The sequence below is a fragment of the Colobus angolensis genome, unplaced genomic scaffold (genome assembly GCF_000951035.1).
Source record: "Colobus angolensis palliatus isolate OR3802 unplaced genomic scaffold, Cang.pa_1.0 Scaffold15, whole genome shotgun sequence".
Lineage (NCBI taxonomy): Eukaryota > Metazoa > Chordata > Mammalia > Primates > Cercopithecidae > Colobus > Colobus angolensis.
The window spans coordinates 10,245,690-10,261,726 of NW_012114599.1; the positions used below are offsets into that span (position 1 = coordinate 10,245,690).

At 42.5% G+C, this 16,037-nt stretch overlaps 1 protein-coding gene across 1 annotated transcript in view; it reads left to right on the top strand.

Moving 5' to 3' along the window:
• CDKL4 (cyclin-dependent kinase-like 4) overlaps positions 1-13,526 on the top strand; it is a 55,163-nt gene extending 41,637 nt beyond the window's left edge. The window contains exons 5-8 of the mRNA XM_011935934.1: positions 2,672-2,869; positions 5,479-5,561; positions 7,883-7,939; positions 13,211-13,526. Coding sequence (XP_011791324.1) covers positions 2,672-2,869; positions 5,479-5,561; positions 7,883-7,939; positions 13,211-13,366 — 494 coding nt within the window. The 3' untranslated portion in view covers positions 13,367-13,526. The remainder of the gene's footprint in view (positions 1-2,671; positions 2,870-5,478; positions 5,562-7,882; positions 7,940-13,210) is intronic.
• The last annotated feature ends 2,511 nt before the right edge of the window (positions 13,527-16,037 follow it).

Below are 16,037 nucleotides of genomic sequence, written 5' to 3' on the forward strand. Positions count from 1 at the left end.
AAAAAAAAAAAAAAAGAGATGGAGTCTCGCTCTGTAGCCCAGGCTGGAGGGCAGTGATATGATCATAGCTCACTGCAGCCTCAGCCTCCTAGGCTCAAGCTATCCTCCTGCCTCAACCTCCCATGTAGCTGGGACCACAGCTGCATGCTACTATGCCTGGCTGATTTTTTTTATTTTTTATTTTTGTAGAGACAAGATTTCACCATGTTGCTCTGGCTGGCCTCAAACTCCTGGGCTCACACAATCTGCCTGCCTTGGCCTCCCAAAGTGCTGAGGTTATAGGCGTCAGCTATTGTGCTGGGCCTTGAAATAATTCTAAATACAGAAAAAGTTTTGTGCAGGGATTATTGAAAAATAATGTGGTGTTATTTATAGTGACAAAAGATTGGACAATTTGGGAAAGGTAAAGTAAATCCTGGCGTATGCACTTGGTAAGCTGTTACACAGCCATTAAACTCAAATTTAGGAAGAGTTTATAATAACATGATAAATGCATAGAATTCAATGAAAAAAATCGGGACACAAAATTTTATATGTAGTATGATCAAAAGTACTTGTACCGGCCTGAGCAACGTAGTGAGACCTCCATCTACAAAAATAAAAAAAATTTTATTTTTTTATTTTTATTTTTTTTTAAATTAGCCAGGCATGGTTTCAAGCCCCTATAGTCCCAGCTACTCAGGAGGCTGAGGCAGGAAGATCGTATGAGCCCAGGATTTCAAAGCTATAGTGAGCTATGATTGTTTCACTATATTTTAGCCTGGGAGACGGCATCACCCTGCCTCCGAAAAAGCACTCAAAACTATGCTGTAAATAAGAAAAAGACTCAAACGAAATACACCAAAAGATTAACACAAGATACCTTTGGGTGGCAAAACTTTGGGTTTATTTACCTTCTTTCTGTTTTCTTATGCATTTTTTCATATTCTCTGCAGTGAGCATATATGACTTTTAAGTTGAAAAATGTTCCAAACAAATAAAACAGCTGACATAGCCTGTAAATAGTGACAATTGCTAGTGGTTGTTATTTTCCTTCTTATTCTCCATTTTGCAAATTTCCATTATGGTATTTATTGATTTTTAATCCTTTAAAAGTTTATATAATTTTATAAAAGAGCAATGAGCAAGTAAGATTATTTCCTTTTCCCACTCGTATGAGGACTGTTCTCTGACCAGAGCTGCAGCCACTATTTTCTGAGCTGCCTTTTGTGGCAGCGTCTTTGGGGCTACCCGATGACTTTACTAAGGAGAATTGCCCATTACCTCATCTCTGCAAGCCGGGCTGCTTTCCAATTGTTCCTCCTCTGTAATGCATTTGTAGGGCTCCTCATCATTCAGGGTCATGTGATGATTCTGGGATTGGCTTCCATCCACTTGGAGGCAGGTGTCTTGGGTCCCGGCACTCCACACCTGTGGCATAGGGCAGGGCTGGGCAGTGAGGGTGCACCCAGCTGTCTGTCTTCTGTCTATCACATACCACAGAGGACTCATATACATAGTACAAGGAGTCAAATTGAGGTCTTTGTCACCATGGGTCCTAAGTAACACATTTGGATAGAAAAATTAATTTATGCAATTGTCTAGTGCTGCATTAGTTTCCTGGGGCTGCCATGATACATTACCACAATCTGAGTGGCTGAAAACAACAGAAATCTATTTTCTCACAATTCTGGAGGCCAGACATCTGCCATCAAGGTTTCAGCAGGGCCACATTCCCTCTGAAGGCTCTAGGAGAGGACCCTTCCATGTCTCTATCCTAGCTTCTTTTTTGTATATGTGTGAGTCAGAGTCTTACTCTATTGCCCAGGCTGGAGAGCAGTGGCGCGATCACGCCTCACTGCAGCCTCCACAAGTTCAAGTGATTCTCCTGCCTCACCTTCCCAAGTAGCTAGGACGACAAGCACACACCACCATGCCTGGCTAATGTTTGTATTTTTAGTAAAGACAGGGTTTTGCCATGTTGCCCAGGCTGGTCTCTAACTCCTGACCTCAAGTGATCTGCCCACCTCGGCCTCCCAAAGTGCTGGGATGACAGGCGTGAGCCACCATGCCCGGCCTCTATCCCAGCTTCTGGTGGATGTGGGAAACCTTGGCATTCCTATGCTTGCAACTGCGTCACTCCAGTCTCTGCCTCCAGTATCACATGACATTCTCCGTGTCTCTGTGTCCCTGTAAGGATTCAAGTCACTGGATTTGGAGTCCACCCTAATCTAGTATGACCTCATCTTAACTAATTAATTACATCTGCAAAAACCTTATTTCCAAATAAGGTCACATTCACAGGTACCAAGAATTAGAACTTCAACCTGTCTTTTGAGGGGACGCAATTCAACGCACAACAACCACCATGCTGATGATAAAATGGAAACCAACAATGCAGTTTCGACTTAAAGTCACACTCCAGAAATTCTCATTCCCCCCATCACTACCACACCACCCACTGCCCCAGTTTGGAGTAATAACAGATGTTAATTACCTCAAGTGCTCTTGAATGTCAAATTTACTATCTCAATGCACAGTAACTGTTTCCTCAATTAGTGCCTCACTGCCTTAACTGTTAAGAGTATCATGGCCTCTGATGGTTATTGAAGGCTGAATGCCTGATGTGTTCTTGGGAGCAGTTCACATGCTGGGAGAATTGACTTACCTGATCTGATTGATGCATTTGCAGTTCCAGGAGATGCCTACACCGATTATGTAGCCACGAGATGGTACCGAGCTCCTGAACTTCTGGTGGGAGATACTCAGTATGGTTCTTCAGTAGATATATGGGCTGTTGGTTGCGTTTTTGCAGAGCTCCTGACAGGCCAGCCACTGTGGCCTGGAAAATCAGATTTGGACCAACTTTATCTGTTAATCAGAACACGAGGTATGAATTGCATTTTATGGTGACAGTTGCTGAATTGTTATAGCATTCATAGCATTCATATGTTACAATAAATAAATAAATAAATACATACATACATAGAAAAAACAAGAGTTTGATTGCTTCTTCAAACAACTCAGGATGGTTGTTCTGGGGTCTGGGTTGTAGCCAAAGCCCAATCCTTTTCTAAACATGTAGAACCCTAACTCCTCTCAGGGAATGCTCAGGCCCCTTTCCAGGAAAAGTCAATTAGCCATGGAATAAACTATACATTTACTTTCCATATCAGACTAAGATAGGGATAAGGATATGAGTCAGCTGCTGAGAGCCTACTGTAAGATATTCGATCAAGTGCAATTTCTGTCCACTGTAAAAGAGGTTTCCCCCCTTTATTCTAGAGCAGGAATCAGCAAATTGTTTCCATAAAAAGCTAAATGGTAAATATTTTAGGTTATGCAGACTGTACAGTCTGTGTTGCAATTCCCCAACTCTGCTATTGTAGTGTAAAAGCAGCCATACACAGCATGTCAACAAATGAACACAGCTGTATTCCCACAGAACTTTATGGACACAGAAATTTTAATTTCTTCTAGTTTTCACATGCAACAAAATATCAAAAAATCTTTTTTGACTTTTAAAAATCTGCTAAAAATGTAAAACCAATTCTGAGGTCACAAGCTGTACAGAAACAGGCGCTAGGCCAGATTTGGCCTGCAGGCCATAGTTTGGCAGACCCCTGCCCAAGGGTTTAAGAGTCTGATTTTACTTCCTGATTAGGAGTGGCTGCTGAAATTTCGAATAATGTTAACACATCTTCTTTGTATAGTACTTTAGAATTTACAAATTACTTTCATACACATCATCTTTTTCAGTCTTAAGAAAAACCTGTTAAGGAAGTTACAATGTTTTTAATTGTGCCTATGTTATAAATGAGGAAACAGAGGCTTAGGGAGCTTCCATGATTGGCCTGAAGTTGCATAGCCAGGTAAGTGCAGAATAGGAATGGGACTCCAAGGGTTTCTTTCGTGAGCTTTCATTATGTGTCAGCATAACCTGAAAAGTGAGCCACAGCTTCATGTCAACAGCATAGATGCAAAGAAAATGATACCTCTACACATAAAATGAGAATTTGTTAATTCCTTCCCACAGGCTCTCCTGGCAGCATGGCTGCTGGACAGTTCCCTGTTCAGTTCCAACATATTATGGAAAATTCTGCAGCATGAAAAATGTGGGGTAGAGTACCACTACAGGCCACACTTTGTCTGATTCATTCCTTGAAAAGATTCTGGAAATTTGCATTACAGACCTGAGTTTAAATCCTGGATCTGTTAGGTTACTGTGTGATCTTGGACAAGTTATTACACTTCTCTGAACCTCATTTTCCTCATTGGAACAATAGGGATTTAAAATAGCAACTACTCCAACCTGGGCAACATAGACAGACCCCATATCTGCAAAAAATTTTTAAAAATTGACTGGACATGATGGCGCATACCTGTAGTCCCAGCTACTCAGGAGGTTGAGGTGGAAGGATTGCTTGAGACTGGGAGATCGAGGCTGAAGTGAGCCATGATTGTGCCACTGCACACCAGTTTTGGCAACAGAGAGAGACCCTGTCTCTAAATAAATAAATAAATAACAACTATTGTCTTGAGATTATGAGATGAAGTCTCATCAAATCTCATTTATGAGATTAAATGAGATAATGTGTGTAAAGACCGTAGTACCATTCTCTCACCTTGTCCTTTTTTTTTTTTTTTTTGAGACGGACTGTCACTCTGTCACCAGGCTGGAGTATAGTGGTGCGATCTCGGCTCACTGCAACCTCTGCCTCCCAAATTCAAGCGAGTCTCCTCCCTCGGCCTCCCAAGTAGCTGGGACTATAGGTGTGTGCACCACCACGCCCAGCAAATTTTTTGTATTTTTAGTAGAGACAGGGTTTCACCGTGTTAGCCAGGATGGTCTCGATCTCTTGACCTTGTGATCCACTTCCCTTGGCCTCCCCAAGTGCTGGGATTACAGGCGTGAGCCAACGCACCCAGTCTTCACCTTTTGATGGAGGCTGAATGATGACCACATGTGACGAAGAGACTGGTTTGGGAGAACCGCTGTTACCTGAGAAGGCATACGTCTGCAGAATCCCATTCCTCTCATCTCTGGAGGGACCAATCAGGCACAATATTTCTTTCACACCTGCACTTCAGGCATTAACCCTGTTTTTTGTCTTTTTTGTTTGTTTGTTTTGTTTTTGTTTTGAGATGGAGTCTTGCTCTGTCACCCAGGCTGGAGCGCAGTGCCATAATCTCGGCTCACTGCAACCTCTGCCTCCCAAGATCAAGCGTTCTCCTGCCTCAGCCTCCTGAGTAGCTGGGATTACAGGCACTGACCACCACGCCTGGCTAATTTTTGTATTTTTAGTAAAGATGGGGTTTCGCCATGTTGACCAGGCTGGTCTTGAACTCTTGACGTCAAGTGATCCACCTGCCTTGGCCTCTCAAAGTGCTAGGATTACAGGTGTGAGCCACCACACCTGGCCTTCAGGCATTAACCATTTAAACACTTGATTATTCTTTACCAAATTTATGATGAATTATGTGGTTTGTATTTTACAGGAAAATTAATCCCAAGACATCAATCAATCTTTAAAAGTAACCGGTTTTTCCACAGCATCAGTATACCTGAACCAGAAGATACGGTAAACTGCTCTATCTTGAATATTTTATTACTTGTGTTGCTGCTTTCTTTAAAGAGGTAGTTGTTTCTTATTTATTTATTTAGAGATGATGTCTCACTCTATCGCCAAGGCTGGAGGGCAGTGGCAAGGTCATGGCTCACTACAGCCTCAACCTCTGAGACTCAAGTGATCCTCCCACCTCAGCCTCCCCAATGCTGGAATTACTCATATGAGCCACCATGCCCGGGCTGTTTCTTTTTTAGTATTTGTGGTTTGGGCTTCTGTTTTCCTTGTGACATATTGACACAGTGTGTTAGTCTGTTTTCACACTGCTGTAAAGAACTTCCCTGAGACTGGGTAATTTATAAAGGAAAGAGGTTTAATTGATTCACAGTCCTGCATGGCTGGGGAGGCCTCAGGAAACTTACAATCATGGCAGGAGGGGAAGCAGGCACCTTCTTCACAAGGCGGCAGGAGAGGTGAGGGCACAAGGGAAAACTGCCACTTTTGAAACGATCGGATTTTGTAAGAACTCGCTTGCTATCATGAGAACAGCATGGAGGAACCCCCGTCATGATCCCATCACCTCCCTCTCTCGACACATGGGGGTTATAATTTGAGATGAGATTTGCGTGGGGACACACAGCCAAACCATATCTCACATATTGAAGAAACTATATAAAAACTACATTACAATGAGCCAGGAAAAATGCTTTAAATGTTTACTTGTCTTAACTATTCAAAAATTAATGTTAAATTTAAAGTGAAAGTATATTTAGTGTCTTAGATACGACATACTTTTAATCCATTGGTCAAAGCCTTAGGAGAATTTTCCCTTAAATAGTTATATTCTCTTAAAGACTACTTATAGTAGTCTTCTTCATTTTGACACAAATGCATTTAAAAATTTTTTCGGCTTGTAAAACAAAACTCATATCAATCAAAAGCTTTTTTCACAACATATATTTTTACACGGGTGGTTGTTTTACAAAATGATCCCCATTGTACTCATTAAACTCCAAATCACAGGGATCATCTCTCTACTCTTGCAATGGTCTTTGCCTTTATTTGAAAACATATCAATGACCACTTGACTCTCTCTCTGACTCTCTGAAGACATTGACTTCCTGTGTGTGTTACCTAAGTTCAGGCTATGCTCTTTAAAGCTCCAGATGGTCCAGAATCTGCCTATAAAAGAAAAAACTGCCAGGAAAAGCATGTGTCCACACTCCAGCTGTGCTGGAGTCAGAACCATGTGCGGATGGAAAAAACTCTGAGAAGGCAGATCATGATCTATGATAGGCGTGAACTGTCCAAATAACCTGAGCTCCAAATGTTCCCAACCATCTTTAGACACCCTGTTCATTTTAAATCAATTATTTCATATAATATCTTGATTTATATACTGGTTTTCTTTTTTATTGTCTTTGTTAAAACCTTTAACAAATGTAATACAAGGTTAAAGGTCGAACTGCAAGGTTAAAGGTTACAAAGGAATATTTATATAACATGTGTTTAAAGAATAAACTACAACAAATGTAAGTGTCTTAAGTTTCCCACCGTTATCTTTCAGGCATCTCCATCCCCTTCTTTCCTCATCATTCTGAATGTTGTGTTTTTCATTCTTTTGGTTTCTGTAGTGTTCTTATGCATGTAGTCCAAGGTATTTTCGCGGATACTCGAAAACATCCTTAGAAGTAGATCAGGCACAGATTTTACGGCACTGTTGTAGGATTTCAGATGAGAGCATTTGGGACCCACATTTACCCAGCATCAACTGCAAGACATTGTGAAATTAAGAAAATAACTTCATTTTATGTATTTCAGATCTTTACAGTGTACAATTATATAAAAGCATGATTTTTAAAAAATATATTTAAAATGAATTATCTAACCTACTAGAGAGTCTTTCTTTAAAGTGTTGTTATTACTCATATATTCAAAATATAGGCCAGGTGAGCTGGTTCACCCTTATAATCTCGGCACTTTGGGAGACTGAGGCAGAAGAATCACTTGAAGCCAAAAGTTTGAGACCAGCTCATGCAACATAGCAAGACCCCATCTCTACAAAAAAACTAAAAATTAGCTGGGTGTGCACCTATAGTGCTAGATTCTCAGGAGGCTAATAAAAATTAGCACCTATAGTCCTAGATACTCAGGAGGCTGAGGTGTAAAAATCTCTTGAGCCCAGAAGTTCAAGGTTAGAGTAAGCTATGATCATGCCACTGCACTGCAGCCTGAGAGACAGAGGGAGACCCTGTCTCTAAATACACACACATACAGACACACACACAATTACTTTGTTGTTATGTAATATTGAATGTTTTAACTTTATTTTTCAGGAAACTCTTGAGGAAGAGTTCTCAGATGCTCATCCTGTAGCTCTGAACTTCATGAAGGTACTGAAGAATCAATTATAACTCTTATTAGCTATAAATTGTAATGACTGAAGCTGGTAATTTGAGGAGGGGTGGACAGTGGATTAAATAATGCCAAAATAGGATGTAGTCATTGAAAATGATAAAGAACTGTAAAATAATTCCAGTTAAAGGGACATCAGTGGTTTAAGCAGTCATTGTTCTAACATATCTATTAACATTAGTAGATGAGGCAAAATCAGAGCCATGTAGACACCAGACCTAGCTCCCGCACTAGGCCTAAGAGAGATGGTCAAACCAAGGACAGATTCAAATAAAAAGCAGAAGAAACTTATCTCTGCCTAGTCTGCCATTCATGCTTGACCAAATGAAGTGACACTAGAAGGTGTGTGACCCTGCCATCCATTGTATATACCAAAAGCTCATTGGACAAAGGGTATGAGGATACTGGAGAGGGTATCTATCTTTAACAGTCAATTAAGTTCGGTCTACAGCAGTGTCTTCCAAATGCGGCTATTCATCTGAATGGCCTGGGAGCTTTTGAAAAATATGGATTCTGGTATCTAGCCTCAGATTGAGAAGGAGAATTTTCATGAGTGGGACCTTGGCATGTGTATCTTTAAACATGCCCTTAGGTGATTATGATAAACAACTCAGTTTAAGACTCATCTGATCTAGACGGCGGGGCCATTTGGATGACCTAGAGTCAACTTTGTAGACCACCCTTTGTGGGAGTGCTGATCACTGCCATGGTGCTATCCAGAGTGCTGGAGTGCTTCAACCTGAGTCCTCCTGAGAGTCAGAGCCAGATACCCCTGTGCTCTCGGACTCCCCATACCATTGCTCCACCTGACCTCAGCTGCCATCTGTTCTGTCTTACTGCCCAGACCTGCCTTCATCCAGCACTCAGCAGGTCCTGTCCTAGAAGCCCAATTCCCTGACCTTGTTCTTGACAGGTGGTTCTGACCCACCTGCAATTTAGCAAAACCTGCAAGGGAGGAGGGAGGCATCAAGCACTGCAAGCCCAACCAATTCTCAGATGGAAGCCAGAGACAACCTGTGGTTCCCTCGAAGGCAACTCTGGGGCATGAAAACTGCAAGATGTAGGACAAGTTCCCCGTCCTCATCTCCAAAGATGAAGAGCCCTGGTTGGCTGCCTAAGCTTTTAGATGAAGCTATGTTTGTTACTCAACTATTTTATTTAGACCCGTAAGTATCAACGTAAGGCCCAAGAATCCTCTCAGTGCATCAAGGATTGTGCTGTTTCATGGGCCACACCCTATCTTATAGACTCCTGCCCCATGGTGGGTGAAAGAATACTTTAAATCTTTGCAATTGAGACATCCTTTTTTTTTTTTTGAGACAGAGTCTTGCTCTGTCGCCCAGGCTGGAGTTCTCCGCTCACTGCAACCTCCGCCAACTGGGTTCGAGCAATTCTCCTGCCTTAGTCTCCCGGGTAGCTGGGACTACAGGTGCGCACAACCACACTGGGCTAATTTTTGTATTTTTAATAGAGACGGGGTTTCATCATGTTGGCCAGATGATCTCCATCTCCTGACCTCATGATCCACTCACCTTGGCCTCCCAAAGTGCTGAGATTACAAGTGTGAGCCACTGTACCCAGCCCAGGACATCTTTAACAGCAAATAAGTACTGGCTGCCATAACTGGTGTTTATCTCATGGGACCGAATCATAACCTATGCAGGGAACTGCTCAGGTGGATGACGTATTGGGCAATGGCGGAGTCAAGGAGAGCAGTGGCATGCAGTAGCCAATCTATGGCAGGTCTTTTGTGTTCTCTTCATTAGGTTTAAAATGAGACCATGAGCACAATCTTTCTTATTTATTACTCATATATTTCCATAGTCATGACTATCCTATCACTATATCAGCTTAAGCTAGTCATCAAGAAGGAGACTATAGACTATTAGAAATTTTATTAGAGCATTTTCTGTGAAATTTGAAGTTTGGACTTAAGAAAAGGATCCTGACTTGCCCTTTACAGTTTTGATTTCTCATCTCCCATCTTCAAGACGTTTTCTGGGTTAGGAGCATGTCTACAGGGAACACCTCTGATTAATTCGTCAGCTTCTTGATACACAGAAAGTTATTAATCCAGGCAGGCAAAGACTCAGAAGCCTCAATTCTACTCAGTTCATCTCAGTGCTTCAGAACTAATCAAGCAGGACATTGTTCCAGCTCAGACTCCATGGAGGGAGCTCAGCATTAGTAGTGTCTTCTAAGAATCTAAAAATGTTCTTTAAAATGAAAATTCATAGGTATTTAGTGATGGACTAGATTTCAATAGTTTTGAAAGCCCATATAAAAATATGAATGAGTGAATGAGGCTGGGCATGGTGGCTTATGCCTGTAATCTTAGCACTTTAGGAGTCCAAGGCGGGAGAATCACTCGAGCCCAGGCATTTGAGACCAGCCTGGACAAAGTCAGACCCTATCTCTACAAAACACAAAAAATAAATAAAAATCATCCGGGAATGGTGGCACTTGCCTTTAGTCCCGGCTACTTGGGAGGCTAAGGTGGGAGGATTGCTTGAGCCCAGGAGTTGAAGGCCACAGTGAGCCATGATTGTGCCACTGCACTCTAGCCTGGGCGACAGTGAAACCTCATCTCTAAAATTAAATTAAATTAAATTAAATTAAACGTGAATAAATTCAAGATATGTTTGAAAGGAAAACTGATCGGACTTAATTATGACTGATACATGGGGAATAACGTAGAAGAGGTGGCAAGGATACAGTGCCTGTATTGGTTTTTCAGGTATTGGCAGGTCCGGGCTTTCTCTGAAAATTCTTGGCAAGGGTCTTTCCTTGTCTCTTCCAGCTTCTGGTAGCCCCAGGCATTCTTTGGCTTGTGACAAAGTAACTGCAATTTCTGCCTCCGTCATAGCACGGCATTCACTCTATGTGTCTGTCTATACCATCTTCCCTCTTCTTATAAGGAAACCAATTATAATTGGGTTAGGGGGTCTACTCCAAGCCATTATGACCTTGTCTTCATAAATTACTTCTGCAAAGACCTTATTTCCAAATAAGGTAACATTCTGAGGTACTGGGAGTTAGAACTTCAATGTATATATTTTTGCGGCGACACAATTCAACCCACAACAGTGACCTTGAGACAGATGTTAAGTAAGCAGTTGCGCCTGCAGGTCTGGAGTTCCTAGGGGAGGTCTGGAATGGAATTGTAGATGTGGAAATCTCGGTAAACTTTGATAATTGAAGCCATCGGCAGCAAAGAGATCACCTAGAAACCAAGAATAGATGAGAAAAAAAGGGGTGGCTAGGATTTGGCCTTGAGGAACTTTATCCAACCATAGTGGAGAAGAAGGTGAACTAGCAAAGGCTGGTTTGAAAAGGAGTGGCCAGGAGGGAGGAGCAAGGAAAGTGAGAGATTAGAGAAGCCAAAGAGAAACAAAGTTTCAAGGAGGGCTTGTTCAGTAGTGTCTAATACTATTGAGGAGACAGAATTCAAAATACATGATCGGTTGAAGGATATGGAAGTAGAGGTCAGAGGTGTTAATAACAAGAGCCACTTTAATGGAACAGTGGAAGCAAAAACCAGAATTGAGTGATAAAGAAATAGAGACTATCACAGCTTGTATTCAAAATAGTCTTTCTGGCAGGTTGCAGTGGCTCATGACTGTAGTTCCAGCACTGGGAGGCCGAGGCGGGCAGATTACTTGTGGTCAGGAGTTCGAGACCAACCTGGCCAACATGGTAAAACTGTCTCTACTAAAAATGCAAAAATGTACTCAGCATGGTGGTGCATGCCTGTAATTCTAGCTATCTGGGAGGCTGAGGCATGAGAATCGCTCAAACCCAGGAGGCGGAGCTTGCAGTAAGCTGAGATGGCGCCCCTGCATTCCAACCTGGCTGACAGACAGAATGAGACTTTGTCTCAAAAAAACAAAAAAAAAAGTCTTTCTGTCCTAATACTTTACTGACAGTATTAGAGTTTGAGGAGAATGCTTCAGCAGCTGGAGTTGATATATGGCATGGGTCATTAATTAGGGGTCATTTGCTTGGACCAGGCAGTAGACATGGAGCGACAGGTAAGTCTAGTTTTGCTGAGCAGGATTGTTTCTTGAAGAACAGGACTAATCAGATCCCTTGCCAAGGGCCAGGTGATACTGCTTAGGGGCAGGCAGCTTCAGGGATCTCAGAGATCTGAGGTCAGCTGGGGTCAGGGAGGAACAGACACCACAGAGCAGTGCCTGGCCGGGGCAGCCTCAGGCAATGCAATTGTCTGGGATTCAGAATGTCTCAAAACAATGTTTGTGATGGTGGTGAGCCTTATTTCTCTCTTATGGATGGAAGGCAATAATTTTCAGGTCATCTGTGTATTGTAAAGCTGCTCCTTTTAAAAATGCAAATGTAGGAGAGATGAGGTCTCACTATGTTACCCAGGCTGGTCTAGACCTCTGGCCTCCCAAAGTGCTAGGATTACAGGCAATAGCCACCAGGTCTGGCTTAAAGCTGCTGTTTATGGATCATAATCTGTGTTTATTGATGGGCAAAGTCCCACTGTCTGGCTGGAGTATCAGTGTTTCTCAGAGAAAACCTCTTTGTGTCAGGACCCCCACAGCCCCCTCTGCTGTGATACTCTTCCCCACTCTCAGAAGCCGACCTGGAGGCTTCTAATGGTCTCAAATATAGAAGGGTCATAATGTCACCTTTTCTGTTTTGCCTGTAGTTATTTTTATATGAACATATAGTCCATTCATTTCTCCTTGTTTCAGGTTCATTCTCATGACTGAGGTTCTCACTTCCTCAGCCATCTCCTTAACCCAGATGTTCTCAAACCTGAGCATATGGGCATCGGAATCACCCAGAGAGCTTGTTAAACACAAACTGCCGGGCCCCACCTCCAGTGCTTCAATTCCCTTTGGCAGGCAGGGTGTAGGACCCAAGACTTCGCATTTCTAGCAAGTTCCTGCAATGCTGATGTTTTTAGTCCAGGGACTACACTCTGTAGACTGCTGCAATTTGCTTTCAGTAGTGATTTTAAAATGTCATTGGTGGGAACACTGGATCTACAGGCAGCCTCTTTCAGAGAGACACTGACCATGTATTCATTCTGCCCTCAAAAGACCTTGAAGTAGCAAAAAGAAGAGCAATCCTATTAGCAAGCTCCAACTACTTGATAATACACAAACTTGAAGATTTTCTAAACCCATATTTATCCTAACAAGTTATTACTCAGTTTGTGGGCATGGTAACAAAATGAGCCCCTCCCTTAATATCTTCTTTGCGATTCTGTTCCTCCAAAGGGGTGTCTGAACATGAATCCAGATGACAGATTAACCTGTTCCCAACTGCTGGAGAGCTCCTACTTTGAATCTTTTCACGAGGACCAAATTAAAAGAAAAGCGCGTAACGAAGGAAGAAACAGCAGACGCCAGCAGGTACTTCCACTCAAAAGTTAAAGTGCTATAAAAAGAATTTCTTTTTTGTTTTTGTTTGTCTGCCTTTCAAAGTGAGACAAGGTGGACACCAAGACCTTTCGTTTGTACTGGTGTAGTTGTATTTGTCTAGCTTAATAAATATTGGTAATGGATGTAATAAAACCATAGAACTATGAAAATATCAAGATTATTATTACAAAATCTTATTCCAACCACACTTGAATCAAATTGTTACACAACTGTTTGGCTGCTCTGATTGGATATACCACCCACAAGATCGTATACCCATAATAGAACAACTTTGTACAATAAAACGCTGATTCCAACAGGACTGAGTTTTGCCAGCACTGCAAAGGAATCCAAGTGCCTTTCTGTAGCCTCCACATGTGCAATAAAGGTAACTTGACTCTTCCATCTTTTCACCCACGGCAGGCACCTAAGTCTGCCTTTCCTAGGCTTTTTCTCAAAACCAAGATCTGCCAGCTACAAAGGAATGAAACCCAGACATCTGGGAAACAAATTCTATCCAATGGGCCAGTATTGCAGAACAGTACGGTGACTCTTATGACAAATATTAATTCTGCAGTTTATCAGGTGACTGTCCTTCACTTGCTTTCAGAAAACTTTGAAGTTAAACCATAAACTCCATGGAAATAGGTTTGTTTTGGTTCAGGGCTTTTTCTCACCTTGTAAACCCAGCACCTAAAACAGTATCTGACCCATAGAAGGTCCTTAATATTATTAAAATAAGTAAGTAGACGAACATTGCCTAATAATAAACCAAGTTGGTAATTTCCAATTTATCAGAGGCTAGCAATTTTCACAGCTAGCAGATTTTGCGTTTGCTTAATCTTTCATCTTCAATCTAATTTTCAGTCATCTGTCTTCTCATTAGCATGTTTCCCATAAAGGAAAAAAGTGTTGGCTTTTCCCAACCTTTTCATAGTTAAAATAGGAGTTTTTTGGGAGAGAAAAATCAAACTAATCAAGAAGATGAAATGTTAAATCAGTTCTGTGTATCCAAAATCTCCAGGTATCCATATTTTGATTACATGGGTCATTTTACCTTTTACTATTAAATGTTTGCAAACCAAGCCCAATGCAGCTTATACTTAAATAACAACAAAGAAATTAAATAAAGATTGCTGAGGCAGCAATCTGAAAGACAGTGTGAATTGTGTGTAAAAGGACACTCGCCTTTTAAAAACATCTCAGCTGGCGCGGTGGCTCTCGCCTGTAATCCCAGCACTTTGGGAGGCCGAGGTGGGCAGATCACTTGAAGTCAGGAGTTTGAGACCAGACTGGCCAACATGGCAAAACCCTGTCTCTTCTAAAAATACAAAAATTAGCCGGGCATAGTGGCGGGCGCCTGTAATCCCAGCTCCTTGGGAGACTGAGGCAGAGACTTGCTTGAACCTGGGAGGCAGAGGTGCAGTGAGCTGAGATTGTGCCACTGCACTCCAGCCTGGGCAACAGAGCGAAACTTTGTCTCAAAATAATAATAAAAACTAAATAAATAAAAACATTCCAGTACTTTGGGAGGCCGAGGCAGGCGGAGCACACGGTTAGGAGGTCGAGACCAGCCTGGCCAACATGGCAAAACCCCGTCTCTACTAAAAATACAAAAATTAGCCTGGTGTGGCGGTGGGTGCCTGTTACTTGGGAGGCTGAGGCAGAAGAATCCCTTAAACCCTCGAGGCAGAGGTTGCAGTGAGCCAATATCATGCCACTGCACTCCAGCCTGGACAACAAGAGCAAGACTCCATCTCAAAAAAAAAAAGAAAAACCTCACCGGATTCCCCCCTACACTGGCCTGGGAGGGTGCACAGTGTCAGCTGCCCCCGCTGGCCTCCTGGTTCCCCTAATCACTGTCTCCCTGGGAATCTGTCACGGACCTCGCCTTGCCTCGAGGGAGTTGGGTGCTGCTCTCCCTTCACAGCTCCAGCTCTCTGCTTGGGTTTACAGCTGTGCTACCCTTTCCTTCAATGCCTGTAACCCAGCTGATACAGATCAGGAACTGTGAACAAGGCCTTCCAAAAGTCCCAGAGGCAACAAAAGGAAAGAAACACAAAGGGCAGCATGTACCTAGAGATGCTCATTTACAGAGATTAGCCCATGTTCTCCATCCTCTGTAAACTGCATCCTATCCACCTCTGCATGGTGGGCCCCCCCTGTAGCACACACATGAGGCCAGTTCTAAACAACTCTCTCCTTCAAGTGAGGTGTCCAGGGAGCCAGACCAAGAGAAAGACAGGAGTGCCTTTCAAGTTCTGGTTTTCCTTCAGAAGACACACCTGAATCCTAGACATTTTACCTGGCAGAAAACAAATGTTACAGAAAAAAATATTTTCATTCATTGTGGTTTCCTTAAGACTAAATAATGTTTAAAGTTGATAGTAAAGAGGTTTTAAGCCTTTGCTGTTCTGCCAATATCCTAGCTATTAAAAATTTGAGGCCAGGTGGGTGGCCCACGCCTGTAATCCCAGCATTTTGGGAGGCTGAGGCAGGTGGATCACCTGAGGTCAGGAGTTCAAGACCAGCCTGGCCAACATGGTGAAACTCTGTCTTTATCAAGAATACAGGCCGGGCACGGTGGCTCAAGCCTGTAATCCCAGCACTTTGGGAGGCCGAGACGGGCGAAATGCTTGAGCTTGGGAGTTTGAGACCAGCTCATGCAACATAGCAAGACCCC